The 17195-nt window shown below is 38.2% G+C and overlaps 1 protein-coding gene across 2 annotated transcripts in view; it reads right to left on the bottom strand.

Moving 5' to 3' along the window:
- Nucleotides 1-17195, bottom strand: part of ube4b (ubiquitination factor E4B, UFD2 homolog (S. cerevisiae)) — a 76548-nt gene extending 59353 nt beyond the window's left edge. For both annotated transcript variants that reach the window (XM_048561346.2, XM_048561347.2), the window contains exons 1-2: nt 16917-17195; nt 5541-5721 (exon numbers count right to left, since the gene is read on the bottom strand). In XM_048561346.2, coding sequence (XP_048417303.1) covers nt 5541-5721; nt 16917-16940 — 205 coding nt within the window. In that variant the 5' untranslated portion in view covers nt 16941-17195. The remainder of the gene's footprint in view (nt 1-5540; nt 5722-16916) is intronic.

Raw genomic sequence — 17195 nt, forward strand, 5'->3', positions numbered from 1 at the left:
ACTGTTACAACGTAAGGTACCAGGCAGGTGAGGAGTGTGGCACGAATTAAGGAGTGGCAAAGGGATTGGTCCTTGAGGAAGATAAAAGGAGTGGGGAGCAAATGATGGTCCAGCTGATGGAGTTTAATTGGAGTTGGCAGAAGTGTTTGAGGATGTAGCGGAGTGGTGCTGATAGGTCAACACTGAGAGTAGGTACGGCCTGGTTGGTCGATGGGATGGATGAAGTCGGTTGGTGGCTGAAAGGGAAGGTCAGAAGGTGGAATGGAAGGAAGGAGGTAACCGCACTTCCAGTCCTGAAGAACGGTGATACCAGAAGCGTTGACTGCTCCTTTCTTCCAGATGCTGCCTGGCCTACTATGCTCTTCCAGCCTCCTGTCTGTCTACCTTGGATTCCAGCATTTGCAGTTTCTTTTGTCTCTAAACTGTACAACAGGAACAGCTTTTCAGATCTCTCCCAACAAAAGAATCTTCTAGAAACCTTATTGTTCCTGAGATCATTACCTTTAAATTCCTCATAAATGCTGGAAGCTGATCTGTCACTTCTAATTGAACTGAAATCTGATTTGGAGATCTTGCTAATTCTACAGCTATCCACATTGTGATCTCAATGAGTGGAAATTGACTGGTCTATAACAAATCTCCCATTTTTCTAAACCTTTTGAGTTCTGACGCGTAGCTCACTAGGATATTTTACCAAACCTCCATAGAACATAACAGCACAGTACAGGCGCTTCGGCCCTCGATGTTGTGTCGACCTGTCATACCGATCTGAAGCCCATCTAGCCTACACTATTCCATGTATGTCCATATGCTCATCCAATAACGACTTAAATGTACCTAAAGTTGGCAAATCTACAACCGTTGCAGGCAAAGCGTTCCATTCCCTTACTACTCTCTGAGCAAAGAAACTACCTCTGACATCTGGCCTATATCTTTCACCCCTCAATTTAAAGCTATGCCCCCTCATGCTCGCCGTCACCATCCTAGGAAAAAGGCTCTCCCTATACACCCTATCTAACCCTCTGATTATTTTATATGTTTCAATTAAGTCACCTCTCAACCTTCTTCTAACGAAAACAGCCTCAAGTCCCTCAGCCTTTCCTCGTACGACCTTCCCTCCATACCAGGCAACATCCTAGTAAATCTCCTCTGCACCCTTTCCAAAGCTTCCACATCCTTCTTATAATGTGGTGACCAGAACTGTACACAGTACTCCAAGTACAGCCACGCCAGAGTTTTGTACAGCTTCACCATAACCTCTTGGTTCCGGAACTCAATCCCTCTATTAATAAAAGCTAAAACACTATGCCTTCTCAACAGCCCTGTCAACCTGGGTGGCAACTTTCAATGATCTGCGTACATGGACACCGAGATCTCTCTGCTCATCTACACTACTAAGAATCTTACCATTAGCCCAGTACTTTGCCTTCCGGTTACTCCTACCAAAGTGCATCACCTCACATTTGTCTGCATTAAACTTCATTTGCCACCTCTCAGACCAGCTCTGCAGCTTATCTATGTCTCTCTGCAACCTACAGCATCCTTCATCATTATCTACAACTCCACCGACCTTAGTGTCGTCTGCAAATTTACTAACCCATCCTTCTACGCCCTCATCCAGGTCATTTATAAAAATGACAAACAGCAGTGGACCCAACACCGACTCCTGCGGTACACCACTAGTAACTGGTCTCCAGGATGAACATTTCCCATCAACTACCACCCTCTGTTTTCTTTCAGCAAGCCAACTTCCGATCCAAACTGCTATATCTCCCACAATTCCATTCCTCCGCATTTTGTACAATAGCCTATTGTGGGGAACCTTATCGAACACCTTGCTGAAATCCATATACACCACATTAACCGGTTTACTCTCATCTACCTGTTTGGTCACCTTCTCAAAGAACTCAACAAGGTTTGCAAGGCACAACCTACCCTTCACAAAACCATGCTGACTATCCATAATCAATTTATTCTTTTCTAGATGATTATAAATCCTATCTCCTATAACCTTTTCCAACACTTTACCAACAACTGAGGTAAGGCTCACTGGTCTATAATTGCCAGGGTTGTCCCTACTCCCCTTCTTGATCAGGGGAACCACATTTGCTATCCTCCAGTCGTCTGGCACTATTCCTGTAGACAATGTCAAGTTAAAGATCAATGCCAAAGGCTCGGCAATCTCCTCCCTGGCTCCCTAGAGGATCCTAGGATAAATCCCAACAGGCCCAGGGGACTTATCTATCTTCGCACTCTTCTTAAATAAAAGAGGACACATTACCTCTATAGAATTCTTCCGTCTGGTCAAATATGTGAAGTCATGCGTCTGGGATTAAGAGGATATAGATCAGTTCCAAATAGTAATTTAGTTGTCAGTTTTGAAAGAATAAGCTTGCTTATAATAAACAAGTTATTTTTGTGTTTATCAAAGAAACCTGCTGCAAGCCTCTTTCGTTCTGGATACGATCGTTAATTATATGATAGTTAATTAAAAAGAAATAAATTGACTTCTTTGGTAATTAAACAAAATAGATACACTTTGAAACAGCTAGTGGCTGTAGAAGCAGGGCTCAATTCCCAGCACTGACTTCCCATCAATGAAGCAACAAATCTCCCAACTATTAAAGACAAAGCCAAAGTCCAGAAATTCATATAGTCACTAGGATTTCAAACAAGTAAAAAAGAGAGGGCCCAGAAAACGTTCATGCTTTGCCAGATGAATGGTGAGTGGCAAACGTTATTTAAACATTTGTGTTATCGAACCTGAGTCTTATAATACTTAGATGAATGACCAGAGATGGTGAATAATACTGGAAGGTGGTGTGTTGAAGGTACATACAAGCATGTTGATGTGGGCAAGTCAAGTGGCAACAAGCTAGGAATCAAAAACACATTCCACTAATTTCCCAATCAAAAGAAAAAATCTTATCCATCTAAATTCAAGAAAATAATTTGAGCCATTGCATCAACTGGTGCTATTTAGACAGGACATATGATGTGCATTTTCATTTCAGGCCATCTTAAAAACAAAGAACAATAATGGTGAAGTTCTACAGCAACTTGAATTACTAGAATGATTTAGATCAGCTTCAAGACATCAAAATTGGTTCTACAGTTCTGAGTTGGCCACCTCATTTCAAATGAAATGGTAACATTTCAAAACAAACTGTTTCGTTTTAAAATCTTGTTTTTAATCCTATTACCAGTTATTGGTCTCAATAAATCAAAATACTTTCAATACTAGATTGCAGACAGTAAGTTCTACATGCCAGGTACGACAATTCCCGAGACAGATCTTAGTCAAGGATATAAACCAAATTAAACCTTTTCACTTCAACACTCCACTGGCTATAGGTTCATGTGCGAATTTGCTTTAAGCTATCAGAAACCTGACTTTTAGAAGAGAAAAAAATTCTTTTACCTTTGTCTATTGAGGTTTTAGACTTGCTCACCAATCTGGTGTGTTTGATTGCAGATGTTTTGTCACTCTGCTAGGTAACATCGTCAGTGCACCTCTGGTGAAGCGTTGGTGTTCTGTCCCTCTTGTTACATATGTGCCTCGGTTTGCTAGCGTGGTTGGCGTTACTTCTGGTTCTGTTTTTCGGTGGTTTATACACTGGGCCCAGTTCGACATGTTTGTTGATGGAGTTCTGGTTAGAATGCCTAGCCTCCAGGAATTCCCTGGCATGTCTCTGTTTGGTTTGTGCCGTTACAGATGTGTTGTCCCAGACGAATTTGTGTCCTTCTTTGTCTGTGTGTATCGAGACTAGTGATAATTGATCATGCCTCTTGGTGGCTAGTCAGCATTTGTGTATCCTTATTGTCAGTTTTCTTCCATGTTTGAAAAATATTACACAGGCCAAACCAGGAAGACGACTGACAATAGGGATACATGAACACCTACTAGCCACCAAAAGACACAACCAATTCTCACTAGTCTTGATAAACACTGACAAAGAAGGACACAAATTTGACAGGGACAATACATCTATAACGGCACAAACCAAACAGAGACATGCCAGGGAATTCCTGGAGGCCAGGCATTCTAACCAGAACTCCATCAACAAACATGTCGAACTGGGCCCAGTGTATAAACCACCGAAAAACAGAACCAGAAGTAACGCCAATCACGCTAGCAAACCAAGGCACATATGTAACAAGAGGGACAGAACACCAACGCTTCACCAGAGAAGCACTGATGATGTCATCTAGCAGAGTGACAAAACCAAACACACTGATTCGGCAAGCAAGCCTACAACCTATTCCACAACCTGAGCTACAAATCTTCCCAAAAACTTGAACGTTTGTCTGTTATCACCAGTACAATAAAAATAACTACACCCTTGGTGAAAATACATTTAACTGTTGGATTTAAGAAAAGGGATAGAGAAAAAATTCAATATCAACAAGTGAATTAAAGCACAATCAAGCCTGTAAAGTGTGGACCATCCAAGGAGAGGTTATGAGCATGCCTGTTTTTCAATAATGTAGGCATCCCACTTTTCAATATGCTCACTGTATATAGTGATAGCAACTGCAAGGAGGATTCAAACATTGCTAAATGCAGGGACAGCAGCTGCAAGAAGAGTGTTTTATTTGGTGAGAAGTGGAGTTTACATGCTGGTGAAAGTTTAGGCAGGGAAGGGGAAATACACAACCTTGGGTAGCTGCAGACATCATTGTTCTAGGGAGTGGAGCAGAATCAAACCCTGATACCAAAAGAGGGATAAAACGAATTCAGCAGTATCCATCCATTGGTAAGAACAACCATCACAATCATATTTTGTCTGTAGGTTTCAAATTGTGCTGTCAAGTCATGTTCTGTACTTTAAGTTGCAAAGTTTCGATACACAGCACCTAAAGACCCTGCAATCTATATAAATCTTCTTTTCTTTTGTAAATTTGTTTGGGATCAAATTATAAACTTTCATTGGCTCCAATTTGGACTCTGCAGGTGTCCAGAATTATAGAATGCCACTTGTTTATTTAACAATAGTAGCTATTTGGAACTGCTAGGGGTGATTATGTTTTTGGAAGCACACATTGAGGTTTTGTTATACATACAGAAAACCAAATTATTTAATGAAAAACAAGGCTTTTAAAAATAATGACAACAATGTAGATATAATCAGCAAACAGAAGCAATATTTGAAATAAAGCATTTGACACGGAAAATTCTCCTGCCCTTGTAAAAATTGAATTATTTCAGGTCATGACAGGCTTTCTACAATCCATGTTTGAAACTCCAGTTTCTGCCACAAATAGCGACATAATAAATGCAGGTTTGATATTAAATATACCTCCTGCCTTAATTTGGATTGACAAGCAGGAAAGTTTGTAACTTGACCATAAACAAAATGAGTACTTGACTGCCACAAGATGCCATCAGCTTACAACCTTGAGATAAACAGGAAAGAAAAATTTTCCAGCTTTTGTGTATTGCTTTTACATAATGAACATGAAGATTAAACCCTGCTAGCCAACTGCAAAACTGCTAGCAATTTAGCTCAATCAGATCCAACCAACTCACAGTCCCATACCTGTTGCTCCAATAGGAGATGTGGCAGGAGTCATGCTCTGTACACTTAGGGCCATATTTTGAGATATGTTTGGTGTTGCTGTAGACACTCCAGGTGGGTTTTCTCGCTGTGGGGAGGTAAGTGGAGTGGTAGGTTGTGAAGTCAGTCCACCAGCCAGCCGTGCAAGACGTCTTCTACGAATCTGCATTCGAAAAGGGAGAAAATGTCTCTGCTCAAACTGGCATCAGCACTGAAACAGAGCTTGCAAGTACTGCCAAAACACCACAAATACTGCACAAATGTTAGAAGTTCTAATCAATCAGCTGCAGATTTGATAAAACCGCAGTAGCGACATTTTAGATTAAAAAACCCTTTCCATAAATTTCACCATACATTAGGGGCACACAGCAAACAATTTTGAATAGAGAGCAACATTGAAAATGCTGATTTGAAGCTATTAAACAAAATTTGACACAAACACTAAAGCAAATAATAGACAGGTGATAAACATTGTGTCAAGGAATTAGGTTTGTAAACAGCATTTTAAAGAAAGGACATGAAAGGCCGGGATTTAGCAATGGTATTCCAGAGGCTAGAGTCTCTGCAGCTGAAGAGACGGACATCAACAATGGACCAACCAAAACTCATGAGGTTAAATGCATTTATCAGAGGGTTGCCAGGCTGCAAGAGGTTACTCAGAGAAAGGAAGGGGTGAGACCTTGGAAAGATTTGAAAACAGCAATCAGATTTAAAAATAGACATTTTGCTGGGCTACCGTATCTCAGAGGGGATGAATGATGCAAGTTAGCAAAACCGACAGAGTTTTAAATGTGCTCAAGATTACGGAAAGCAGGAGACTGACCAGAAGAGTACTGGATAGTTGAGTATTTTGGTGATAAAGCACAGCAAGAGTACTGCTTCAGCTCATTTGCTGACAATAAAGTTGAGATAGGCAATGTTACAGAAGTGGGAGTTGATGGTTTTGGTCATGGAGGAAATGCAGGATGAGGAGCTCAGGGTCAATAGAAATGCTTGGCTCAGACTCAATGCTCAGGAAGAGGGCAGGAGCCGGTGGCTAAGAAAGGGATTTCTGCAGTATGGACCATGGTCAGTATCTGCGAGCTCAAAAATTAGTAGTTATGTTCGGCACATATGCAGAATACACAAGATCATAACGCACCAACGGGGACAGTATGAACATCTGGGGTCCCCTCTGGAGGGTTGGTATGGACTCAATAGATCAGATGGCCTGGTTCCATGCTGTAAGGATTTTAATGATCACTTCTATGATAAGTGCTTCCCAACTCACAATAAAAGTTGATTAAATACTTTTGCCATTTTCTACATAGCAAGATCCCACAAACAGCAATGTGATAAAGACCAATAAGCTTTTTCTGTGATGTTGCAATGAAAATGGAGAAATTTTTTGCAATATAAGAAGCATATCCAAGGGTGCCAAATACACGCAAGAGGCAAACAAATCAAAAACAAGATCTGTTTATTAATATTGCAAATGCATTTTACCATGAGGACCATAACTATTTAAGTGACCTTATGACAAAGATCAGCGATTAAATGAAGAAAGGTTCTTAGAATGCATCCAGGACTAGTTTCTTTATCAAAGTGTTGACCAGTCCATATGGAGGATAGGTAATGAAGGACAAGTAAATGACTTGAAGGTTACAGAATTCTTTGAAAATAATGAACTGGAATTTATTTAATTCCTTTTGGATAAAAGGGAACCTGGCCTAGAATATTTTTTTTCCTGGAAAACAAATTACAGAGGATACCTGCATTGTGAAATACTGAAAATTGGACTGGGAAGATGTCAATAATAGTGTCTCAGGATGCCATGTAAAACATTTCTGTTCCTACTTATCACAAAGTTACTTGGAAATAGGCACAGAAAGAATTATATAAAAGGTTGCACCTAAAACCAAACCATGAGCATGGCAGACTGAGGAAGCATACCAAAGGTCCAGCCAAATAAGTGGTATTGATTCATATTAAAATTGCACAAGCCACTAGTTATTCCACAGATGGAACATTCTCTGCAGCTCCACATGCAATATTATTTAAGGAACATTACAACCCATGGTAACAGATTTATAAGAAATTAAGGAAATCCAAGGTGGTTTTCAAAACAGATTAGAAACAGCCAAAGCTTTGGTTGGCAAATCAATAAGAATTATTAATGGAGAGAACATTAGGAGTTAGAATAAATTTAGGGTTAGTCACAAGTGGCCATTGAAATGGACTATAACAAGTTTAAATTATATTGAACAAGCATTTGAAAAATAAATCTAGTTTGAGAATAATTAGCTCCAGTTAAAGATCTTGCAGCAGCTAGGGCACAATGGCTTGTCTAGCTTTCTGTAATTTCAATTCATAAGTATTGCATATGAAAATATATATCACAAAAGCAGATGTAAAAGTATCTTTACCAGAGCACATTTCAGTATAGTCGAAGTCATGAGGAACAGAAATGGTGAAATTTCTGCAAACATGGCAACATTGCACTAAATACTCAACATTCCCAACTGAAAATAACAAAGAGTCGTAGAAAGGCACAGAGATGTCAACAAGGTATTTTCTGACACATGACAATTTTACACTCAAAGATGTCAGTCACCAAAGTCATAAGCTCTTAATACTTCAAACAATAATACTTCATTCCCAGTCAAGAAACCCCTGGCTTACATATCTCTCCTCTAAGGGATACATAACACAAATCCTAGTCTCCAGGACTAGTGCCGGCCTTCTCTCAATTAGATATCTTGCCTTTTTTTTGGTCAAAAAGGGTGGCTCAAGAAGTAGGTGTCATAATAGCAAGACAACTGAAGAAACAATGTTCTTCATGTTTCACCCAACCTGACTCCACAATTTGCCGCACACAAATCAGGGGACGGCAACAGTAACAGGAGAGCTACCAGGCTAGCATAATTCAGTGAAATATAGTAACACCCCATTCACGCTCTCAGTATGTGGAGAAGGGGAAATGTTTAGGGAACACCTGGGGAGAACTATTCTGCTTTTGCACAAAAAAAGAGAGGGGGAAAAAAAAAAGAAAGAGAGTTCACATCTACCTTGGTCTCTTCTGGACAGTTGGCTCCTCCCCTCTTCTTCCCCCACCCACCATGATTCTCTTGGTAGGAAGCTGACAATGTGGAATTCCCCTAGCTTGCTACTAACGCCGAAGTGGGCAACATCAGCTCACGACTTTTCACGTCTTAAATAGTTACCCATTTTGCTTTAGGTGGGACAGACAATTGAAAACAAGATTTCATTTTTCCAAATTTTAAACTTCACCCAACTCTTCCTGATATGCTGGTGGAAAAGGGGAGGGGGGCGAAGGGATAAAAATAAATGCCAATATGTTTTGTTCCACAAGGAACACCTTTTAAAAAAATGTCAATGTCATTCTTAATTTAATCTGTAGATAGCAATCTTAAAATCTTAGAGGATTTTTGTGTACAGTATAACCTCTTATCAACTCATTTGCTCCTTGACTAATATTTCTGATAAACACAGCCGGTTGGAGATGTTACAATAACACAAGAACCAAACTCAAAACATGTTAGGGGAAGAAGAATAGTGACTGGTTCACACAGTTCCTCTGCAGTAAGGCAGCAAATTATTTTTATTGAGAGCAATTATCTATTTTTAGACATTAGTATTTAAGAACCAGTTTATTTCAATTAAACTTAGCTTCCACTCAAAGATAGAAATTACCAAAGCTGTTACAGGTCCTAACAAGTGGTTTTCAAGCTTTCAATAACAGATGTACAAAAGATTAAAAAGTAAAGCCCTGTCAAATAATTCCCAAACAGGTTATGTTGGCTGATAGAGAAGTACAATATATTTTTTGACATTTGCAATAAATAACATGGCTGCACAAGACAAAGTGGTAAAACTGAAAGTTCAAACCCAATCATCGCTGAAAGAATGCCAATGCAATTAACAGCTGGCCACTGACTTGTAAAGCCTGAGTATATTTATTCAGAAGATTTACCTAAAATTTCTAAACCCTTTTTATCCCACTGCAACAAAAACAATAACCTGTATTCATGCACTATTGTGTTATTTTAAACCGTGTATGCAAGCTTTATCATGGCAGGTAACTGGTACTTCATGGTCAGCTAAACCTCTGATTGAGTGGCAAACGGTCAGAATACTCAGTGAAGAACTTTAAAACAAAAATTTAGATTGAGGACTGGAGCTGCTTTCATGTTGTGTAAATGCACTGATTTTGTATAAAAAGATATTTTTCATTGCATCTGTTATGACACAAGGGTGCCCGCACCTGAATGACCCAGCTTCAATCTTCCTGCATTGTAAAACTGCGCAGTTAAAATGCTCCTTCGAACCAACTCTATGCGTCGGGATCTCTTTAGGACTGAATGATTAACAGTTGCAGAATCAGTGATTTGCAAAAAGTAAAAATCCAAACATTAAAAAAAAAGTGTTTTTACAACAGGAAGTGATACATCACAAAAGTTCAGACTTTAGAAGAACAAGGGGAAATCTCACAGAAACCTATAACTTTTTTTTAAAAACAGGACTGAACAGGTTAGATGTGGGGAGGATGTTGCTGATGTTGGGGGTCTAAAATGAGGAGTCACAGTTTAAGGCTAAGGGGTAGGTCTGAAATGAGGATAGATTTCTTCATCCAGAGAGTAGTGACCCTGTGAAATGCACTGCCACAGAAAGCGTTTTCAAGGAGGTACATATAGCTCGTGGCTAGAGGGACCAACGAGAGTGGAATCAGGGTACTGAGCTTGATGATCAGCCATGATCACATTGAATAGCAGGGCAGGTTCGAGGGATCAAATTGCTTACTCCTGCATGCTTACTCCATATTTCTATGTTTAAAAGCATCAGATTAAAAGGGTGGTGATAGCAGATTCAATCATGACTTTCAAAAGAATATTCAATAAGTACCTGATGAAAATAAGTTTACAGGATTACGGAAAAAAGGCAAAGTCAATGTAGACAAGCTAGTTGTTCTTTCAAAGTTGACTCAGGTTCAACAAGCCAATTTGTTACAGTGCAGAAGGATGCCATAACTTTGCAGTGAAGTTCAGCAGTTAACTTTCATTGCATTACATATTTAGGGTTACTTTTCCGTGAAGAGAAATTTCCAAAGTTTTATTTAAATTCAACTACTTGTTTGATTGCTGCCATTACATTTATGGCTGTAATTTACATTTACTGAAAGGAAGATAAGGGTGAGTACATCACATGATTTCACTTTTAAAGTTCTTTTTATGACTGTTCTGTTGAGGAGTGGAGTCAAAAATGAATGTATTGACTGTAGGAGTTGGGAGGTCACGTTGCAGCTGTACAGGACATTGGTAAGGTCACTTTTGGACTACTGCATTCAGTTCTGCTCTCCTGCTATAGGAGGGATGCTGTAAAACTTGAAAGGATTCAGAAAAGATTCACAAGCATGTCACCAGCATTACAGGGTGTGAGCTATAGGAAAAGGCTGAATAGGTTGGGTGACTTTATAGAAATTTATAAAATCATGAGGAGCATGGATAGGGTGAATAGCCAAGGTCTTTTCATCAGCGTAGCAGAGTCCAAAAATAGAGGGCATAGGTTTAAGTTGAGAGGAGAAGATCTAAAACAGACCTAAGGGGCAACTTTTTCTAGCAGAGGATGGTGTGTGCATGGTATAGGCTGCCAGAGGAAGTGGTGGAGGCGGGTACAATTTCAACATTTAAAAGACATTAGGATGGGTCTATGAATAGGAAGGATTTAAGATGGATATGGGCCAAATGCTTGCAAATGGGACTAAATTTAGGATATCTGGGCAGCATGGACAAGTTGGGCCAAAGGCTCTTTGATTCCATAAAAGAAATATTCATTTAAGACGTATTAAAATTAATCTGCTCTTAAATTTCCCAGAAACTGAAGTAATTTCCCTTTCCCCTTGAAAGGGCTGTACATGAAACTGCATGTAATTTTTATACATTTAAGTTTTCAAACATGTTTTTAATCTGCCAACAGTACTAACAAAATAATTACAGATTCCATATATTAGAAATATGCATTATTCTTTGCCAACAGAAGAACAATTTGCCTTAGTAATTCTGATCTCAGGCAAGTTTTTCCCTGTACGCCTCCCTTCCCCAAATCTCCAGCCTTGGCTAAGAAACCATCCCTCCAAAAGGTTTAATTGCCCCTCTGAAAAGATAAACAGCAAATTGGTTAATGCAGCTAAAGATGGGATGGCATTCACATCTTGTTATTGGGAGCACCAGTTAGCAGTAAGAGACACCCACAGAGGAAAAATGACTACAAACACTTAATTACCCCTTTCAGCTTTAACATTTTTCTTGCGACAAGTAATAGTTACACTTGTGTTGGTCATTCTTTCATACCTCACTTGACGGACTTGCAGTGGCTTCCACAAACATTTCCAATTTCTGTCGCACCCAAAGGCTTCACAGGATAAAGGTATCTCATCTGGCTCGGACATAATTCGTTGCCTATCACTAATTGCCCGTGAAGTCAGTGGCTTGTTTGGCTATTTCACAAATGTCAACCACATTGCCGAAGGTATGGAATCACAAAGGATAGCAGATTTCCTTCCCTAAAGGATTTTAATGAACTATAATGGCTGTTTACAACCTCAGTGACAGGGTCATAGTGACTAATAGCTTTGAATTCCAGATTTTGTTTTCGTAATCCAATTGAAATCTCACCAGGTGCCATGATGGTGTTTGACTTTGTCACCAAGATATTAGCTTCAGTTTCTGGATTACTCTTCCAGTTATATTACCACTTGGACACTTTCATTTTATTTACCTATTAAAAGTTATTACAGGATTCCATTACGGTACTGCACATCTGTTTATTGCCAGTCATGTTTTACAGTCTCAAAGAAGTTTCTTTTTAAGATTTAAAACAAAGTGTTCTCCAACATCTCAGTTGTACACTCAATATTCATCCAGTGTGGCACTGAGCTACTAAGTCTATCTATTCTGAGCTAATGGATTTTAGAATCACAGAGGCACTGTAATTATTCTCAGAAACAACGTTTAAAGAAAAGACAGCCAAGAGTTTAGTTCCAGATTGCTATCTTGTGTCCCCCACAGAAAGAAACAATGAACGTATAGACATTAAGTGACAGCAGGACAGGTTTACGAATGATGGCCTTTGTAGGTAAATCCGCTGCAAAATTCTCCACCTAGATATACACAAAGGATAGCCATCTGGACACAATATTAAAAAGTGATTAGACAAGGCTTATTTGTAAGATACTCAAAACTTATCTGAGAAAATGTCTCACGCACCCCAAGTTAATAGTAATATATAAATGTAAAATTACTACCCAGCTATGTTGATGACGCCTGTAAGCTAAGGCACCAAGCTATAAATCATATTATGTACAAAAATCTCCACATAGGCTCTGAAAATAGAAACAAAAAAAAAATAAGGCTACAAAAAAACATCTAGTCTATTCAACACTAAAGATACAAAAGCTTAAACACATACCAACAGATTCAAGAACAGCTTCTTCCCAGTTATTATTAGATTTCTGAATGGACCTCTTAAATTTTCAATTTAACGTTGAACTCGTTCTCCGTGCACCTTCTCTGCAGCCATAACATTGCATGTGTTTCTCTGTTCTAGTACCCGAATGCACTTTGCATGTTATGATCTGCCTGTACTGCATGCGAAACAAAAAAGGTTTTCACTGCACCTAGGTGCATGTGACGACAATAATAAAGTAAAAAACAGTACTTTTCCTGGTATCAGTGGAAGACAAACAAAATGCACAAATTATTCCTTACACATGCTCCAGAGATAGTTGCTAAATTTTCTCAGCACTTTTTGTTTGATCTCTCTCACACTGGGTAGTGGAAATGGGTTAAACTACTTTTGAATGGGAAATGGATATATATTTTTAAAATTAAATATTTGCTTGCGGCAAATTGGTGGAATCATCCCTTCATGGTTTTGCTCCTCACAACGACTCCACCTCTATAGAACTCAAGACTCTTTCTAGGTATCCTTTCTTCCAATATTGGTAGCCATGACTTCTAAACTAGAATTCAATCCCCAAACCTTCAGCCTTCAACCATTCTGGTTATTTCCTACTTAAGCCACATCAACTTTTCTCTAATATGCCCTGTGAAGAGGGATGTTTTCCTATGCTTACAGCATCATAATATTGTACACTAAATTGCAAATCTTTTCCTTTATTATGTTTCATTAGTTATCTCAATCCCTTGTCCTCTATTTTCCCTCAATGCTCCAATCCACATTTCGTAGACACATCCTAGTCAGAAGTGAAACATGTTATGAATTCAGAAAAAGACTAGATTACGGGAACAAGAGTTAGATTCTCTTAGCTGTGTGCATACATTTCATGTATACCCATAATTTTATTAATTGCAGAGGGTTGCACGTTTAAAGCATGCCTACTCAAAGGACAGAATTCAACTTATTAAATGCATGTTGCTGACTAAAATGCTGGAAGTTAACTATCATGATGATAGTTATATTACTCTGATATAGGATAGTCAGTGTAATGTAACTTCAAATTAAATGATTGGTTCATGTTTGATTAGTTAAGCAGTGGCATGAAATGAGAAATCAAAAGATTGTTTAGTCAGTATCTGCCGCTATAGTATCAACTGGCAAGAGAAATCGCAGCACCTTATTGCTCCCCACTCAAATCTACCAGTTATAGTCATAAGTAGCAAATACCAAGAACAACCCAAATCATTCAAACAAAAAAAGTCAAAAAAGATCATTCAAATCTTCTTTAACTTCTTTTACACTCTTAAATCACAAAGGTAAATTCGAATGAAAACTAAAATCATTGACAATTTACAGATACAATAAATAAATTATATTATTAGTCCCCACTGCAAAGACTTAGCCACAAACTGGTCAGATTTTAATCTGGAATTCATCTGGAAATTTCACTGGGTCTAAAGTCTAAAAGTTTCTAACTATTGTGGGCAAATTGAAACAATCTTAGATGCATGAAAACGATTGCCATTTTACACAGTGAAAACAATGCTCATTATGCATCAAGCCATCCCTTATGTGCCAATTACAGAGAAAAGAACCAGAAAACTCAAGTTCCTATAGAGAAATTAGTTTTGTGCACAAGTGAGTGAGACAGGCAAGATGGAATTTGCATTTTTAAAAAATGTTTTCCCAATCAACCTATTCAGAGACGTTATTACATACTTCTAGCACAGGTGGGTCTTAAACCCAGGCCTCCTAGCTGAAAGATAGGGGCATCACCACTGCACCACAAGAACAACCATGGACATTGCACTTCTCACTTTTCCTAGAGAATAACAGAATAATCAACTGCAGCAGTGCCATCCAAACAGAACATTTACAAATAACTGAAGTGCAACAGAAAAGAAAAACATTCTTGTTTACACACTAACATTTCTGAAGTAATTGTGCTGCAATGAGTGCCACAAATCAGTTCAGTCAACTGGGTTTATGAAAGGTAATTTCCTGCTCGCTGAAAGCTGAATATTAGCAAAAGCTTCCTCAAACATCAACAGCAAGAAGTATACACCACAACCAGGACAGGATGGGATAGAGGGGACAATTTAAAAAGGGAAAAAAACTTGAATGTTAAAGCAAATTCTGAAAATTTGCTAAAGAATAAAGCAAGTAAATAATTCATATTACAAGTGACTGGTGGGGAAAGGGAGGCTGACAGAAGAGCTGGAAAAGGTAAAATAATATTTATCTCAAAAGTGGTAAGTAAATAGAACCACCAGTAAATCTGAGACACCCTCACTTTTCACAATCAATGCAAAAATGTATTGATTTTGCAATAATTTTACCCAAGATCAGCATGATGATACTTTTCCTCAGTAAATTTGATGGGTTACACAGTATCGAATAAAGCTAAACAGGGCTGCGATAAACTGAAGGTAGTACAATCGCAGGTCAGCCAATTGGCATTCCAAGTATAACCAATTACAAATTTACAAGTGATTTATAAAACTAAGACTTTGGCATGGATGAATGGGATGTAAAACAGAGTTTAACCTATTGTCCTAGATGAAAAATACATCTTTGGAATCAATCATTTTTCTAATAGATGGCAATGATTCAAACTTTTTCAGTTAGAAGCATTCACAACCATTGTCATAAGCTAAGCAGAAAATCAGATAGCAATGTTCTGAGGAAAATTATAATTACATCATTCTGTACAGGTAAAAGATGGAATGCTATTCTAATTCAAATAATTGTTGGTCAAAATCATGCAAAGTTTTCACAACAATGCTATAGTGATCCTACTGCAATGTCTGCTGTAACTGCTAGCTTGAATTGGCATCATTCTCCTCAACCAGTTCAATTTTATTTAAAGTTAGAAATTTCAGAACTTTTCTTGGAAGATTCACCACAGGTTAGAAAAAAAGATGCAAGATGTATACTTCAAAAAAAAGTTAATGTTAGTTTAAAATAACATTATTTCTTAAAAATAGTTAAACAAAGCAAAATGAAGTACCGATGCAGCTAAAACTGCAGGTATTATCAAGCAGATAAACCAGTACTGTGGTCAAATCTGGTAATTATTATATGCTGTCATACATATAGACTTTCACTTTCTTCATATTTCAAGAATAAAAACAAGCATTCACAACACCAAGTTATAATTTGTCAAATAAAGCTAGTTGATATTCACTAACAATAATGCGCACCACATTATCAAAATTAACACCAGTAACTGACAATTGTACAATAACACTCTATTCATTCATGACAAATTTAATAGGGAGCATTATGAACCACTTACAAAAGTGAGAAAAATCATATCTATGTTTGCACTAACCAGTTCCTAATTGATAAAAATCTCTTTTGTGCTCGTTTCCTTTTCTACCCACACTCACTGAAATAAGAGGCCTACAGCTCCAGGGTAAAAGCCAAAAAGTGCCATTAGCTTTAAAAATGGACTGCAGGAAATGAATATATTATTTTGAAGAGGGTACAAAATGCTGGCTTCAGAAAGTGATTCTTAGAACCATATTTTTCCAATATAAATTACATATATATAGAAATCGAAATCAGTTTTATACGTTGAAAAACCGCGTTTTATCCACTTTGGAGCAGCACGCACTTTCGCAATTACCGTGCTTATAAGCAAGCTATCGCACAAATTACTGAACAGAAAGCTGTAAAGCAACATTGATAAATAAGAGATTCTAATAAATCTTTAAGCCATGAAATAGGCAAGAATGGCCTACGCAAGTCGATTACTTCAATGAGGCTGACGAGCTTCCAGCAAAAGGGCATGCAGTGAGTTTAGCTTTTTCTTACAATTAAAAAAGTACACTTCTTTAAAATAAAACAAGCGGCATGTAACACAGATGAGAAACAGGACAAAACCAGGTCTCTCCTCACCTCATCAGCACTAAGTTCTTCCATTCTTTCAGTATATTGTTCCTTTTCGTTAAAACCTTACTTTTTTCAACAAAAGTGCATAGTTTATCTCAAACTATTTTAATAAACATAAATAAACGTTACTGCTGATCAGGAAGAAAGGGAAGAGAAATGCCTTTCTTTTATTTTCCCCAATGCCCCGTGGCCTCTGTAAGGGAGGCCCCTGCCTTTGACACAAAGTCTCTTATTCATCAAAACAACACCGGCGCCATTTTGAATCGATCACGTGACGCGGCGCGC

Source organism: Stegostoma tigrinum, chromosome 28, assembly GCF_030684315.1.
Source record: "Stegostoma tigrinum isolate sSteTig4 chromosome 28, sSteTig4.hap1, whole genome shotgun sequence".
NCBI classification, from domain to species: Eukaryota; Metazoa; Chordata; class Chondrichthyes; order Orectolobiformes; family Stegostomatidae; genus Stegostoma; species Stegostoma tigrinum.